General features: G+C 55.8%; 1 protein-coding gene across 1 annotated transcript in view; it reads right to left on the bottom strand.

Moving 5' to 3' along the window:
- Positions 1 to 2,718, bottom strand: part of LMNB1 (lamin B1) — a 54,856-nt gene extending 52,138 nt beyond the window's left edge. The window contains exon 1 of the mRNA XM_019516850.1: positions 2,275 to 2,718. Coding sequence (XP_019372395.1) covers positions 2,275 to 2,630 — 356 coding nt within the window. The 5' untranslated portion in view covers positions 2,631 to 2,718. The remainder of the gene's footprint in view (positions 1 to 2,274) is intronic.
- Positions 2,719 to 2,793: the final 75 nt, after the last annotated feature.

Here is a 2,793-nt window from a genome sequence, read left to right as displayed (position 1 = left end):
TTTTTTTTTTTTTTTTTAAACTTTAAGAGAAGGACATTTAATCATGGAATATACTTCGACATCTCCCATATTAAATCTCTTCTACTGTGTACAAGGCAAGGATTTTTTAAAGTGATATCTGAGATCTAAGTAAGGGTACTAGGGTACCCACAAGCTTGCCTAATTCCATCCCAACCATGCAGCTAGTCCAAGAAGGATAACTGCCCACAAAAATCCCTGTCTCATGTATTTCCTGAACCAGCACAGCTACAACCATTCAACACTTCTAATCTGGATGTGACTTTCCATTTCCTTTCCAAAGCCTTCCCTATTGCAAAAATTATTTTAAAATGTCAATACATAAAACCCACCAGCTGCTCCAAAAAAGGAAAGCAACAGTCCATCACCACAAAACAAAGGATGACCTTGAACCTCCAGACGGAGAACCTAGAGACCACATGGACTTCAGTCCCATTTGACAGGTATTTACTCAATAAAACCGCTTAAAAAACAAAACGCACAAAAATGAATGCACACCCTAGAACCAGGTTTACAGATTTTGTTATTCAAGCTTCACTTATTTAACGTTTTACAGCCAAAAGAGCAAGACAAACAAACAAGGCTTGCTGTGCAGTGCGAATGGGGGTGGGGGGATAATACCCAGCTGGAACCACCCACCCACAGCAATTTCTGGATGCAGAATTCCCTTTTGGCCTGCTCAGATTAGGAGCTGGCTGCAGCAGGGGCAGTAGGCTGTCCTGTTGTGATAGGGTGCCCAGCACAAGAGGCCTGTTTGTGTGTGGCTCTTGGGCGTGACTGAACTCAGCAGGACAGTGATGATGAACAGTAATAGATCCTAGGAGGGTTTTAAGACCCTGCTAGACAAAGCCTTCATCAGGATGATCTACTTGGGGATAGTCCTGCTTGGAGCAGGGGGTTGGACTACATGACCTCGAGGTCCCTTTCAACCCTCATTTATGATTCTATGAAACAAACAAAAACCCTAGCTACTTTTCTTCCTCCCAGGCCTCAGGTTAACAGGGGTTTGAGGAAGGACTAAAGCAGGGGCAGGCAATTATTTTGGGCAGAGGGCCATTTACTGAGTTTTGGCAAGCCATGGAGGGCCGTATGACAGGCAGCCCAGGGTAGATTAATATTAATTTTCTAAATTGTTTAGGGGCCCCACAGGCCAGATAGAATGGCTTGGCGGGCCACATCTGGCCCGTGGGCCACCTTTTGCCCACCCCTGGGCTAAAGGGACACAACTAGGGACATGAGGAGGATGCTCCCCCGATGGAGCTGGCTTTTGGAGGGAGGGAGCTCCATCTCTCCGCCAACCTTTGCTTCTCCACATCAGCTGGGGGCCAGGCTGAGGCACTCCAGGACTCTGTGCATCAAGGAGCTTGGGGTGGGGGTGCTTCCTGTGCAGACACAATGGAAGCTGCCGGGACCCAGGCAGGGCTCACAGCCATGCCAAAGCAGAGGGAGGGCAGGATCCCCCTCAGGCCCAGGGCATGGCAGGCCCACAATTCATCCACACCCACATGGGCTCTGGCACATGGCCCCCCTTGGAGAGAGAATGAATGGGAGGAAGAGGAAGGGAGGGAAAAGGGAAGCAGCAGCTTGCCTTGGCCTAAAAAAGGAGGGAAACAAGGGGTGGGGGACAGAACAGCATTGGTCTGTGCCCTCGAGGGGCAGCCATGGGGCTCCAAGTCTCGCTGGGGGGTGAAGAGGCCCAGGGTGGTGGGGGACAAACAAAACAAAAAAGAAACACAGGGTGAAGCACTGCCCCACCCCGCCCCAGCTCAGTCCCCCTCGCACACACATTAAAGACAATCAGGCCCTCACAGGGAAGGTTGGGGAAGATGGGGTCACAGAGCTGGCACCTTACCCACCTCAGAAGTGGTGGGGCAGGGACTGCATGGGAAGCCAGGGCTGCTACTGCCCCCAGGCAAGCTCTGCAACACCCCTCCCCCCTCAACAACATACAATGGGGAGGGAGGAACGCTACCTTGCTACCCCCAGCTGCAGCCCCCCCCCACCATCTTGCATAGGGGACAGTGGCTGCTACTTTGCATTCCCCACCCCCACCATGCACAGGGGATGAGGTTGAAGGGGGTGCTACCTTGCATTCCTCCAGCTGCAACCCTCCCCCGCGCAATCTCTGCAACACCCCACTATCACCATGCAGGAGGAACGGGGTTGAAGAGGGCAGGCTACACGGCCCCTGCCCCCCCCAAAAGGGAAGAGGGAGAGCGGGATTGGGGCACCACCCCGGCGGCGCGGGGCACTCACCTGCACAGGAGCTGCTCGTACTCGGCGCGGATCTTGCCCAGCTCGATCTGCAGCTTGGCGCGCTCGTGCGCGGTGTCGTCCAGCGCCCGGCGGGCGTCGGCCAGCTCGGCCTCGTACAGCACCTTGAGGCCGGTGAGCTCGCGGCCGCGCACCTCCTCGCGCTCCGTCACTTGCAGCTGCAGCGCGCTGTTCTCCGTTTCCAGGCTGCGCACCTTGTCGATGTAGACGGCCAGGCGGTCGTTCAGCTGCCGCAGCTCCTCCTTCTCTTGCAGCCGCGAGATGCGCGTGGGGCTCAGCGGCGTGCTCACCGCGCTGCTAGCCCGGCTCCGCGGCCCGGCCGGCGTGGAGGCCGCCATGGCCCGCGATCGCGGATGGTGCGCGGGGCAAAGGCAGATGCACGAGAATCAAAGGCTAAAAGGCGGGGTGGTTAAAAAAAAGGCGCGCGGGGCTGGGGGGGGGAGGCGGTGATGCAGGCGCAGCTGGTGCAAGAGGGGAGCAAGGGTCAGGGGGAGAGCTGGG

Source organism: Gavialis gangeticus, unplaced genomic scaffold (genome assembly GCF_001723915.1).
Source record: "Gavialis gangeticus isolate Ggan-Ray unplaced genomic scaffold, GavGan_comp1, whole genome shotgun sequence".
Taxonomy (NCBI): Eukaryota; Metazoa; Chordata; order Crocodylia; family Gavialidae; genus Gavialis; species Gavialis gangeticus.
This window is presented reverse-complemented; position numbering and strand designations above follow the sequence as displayed.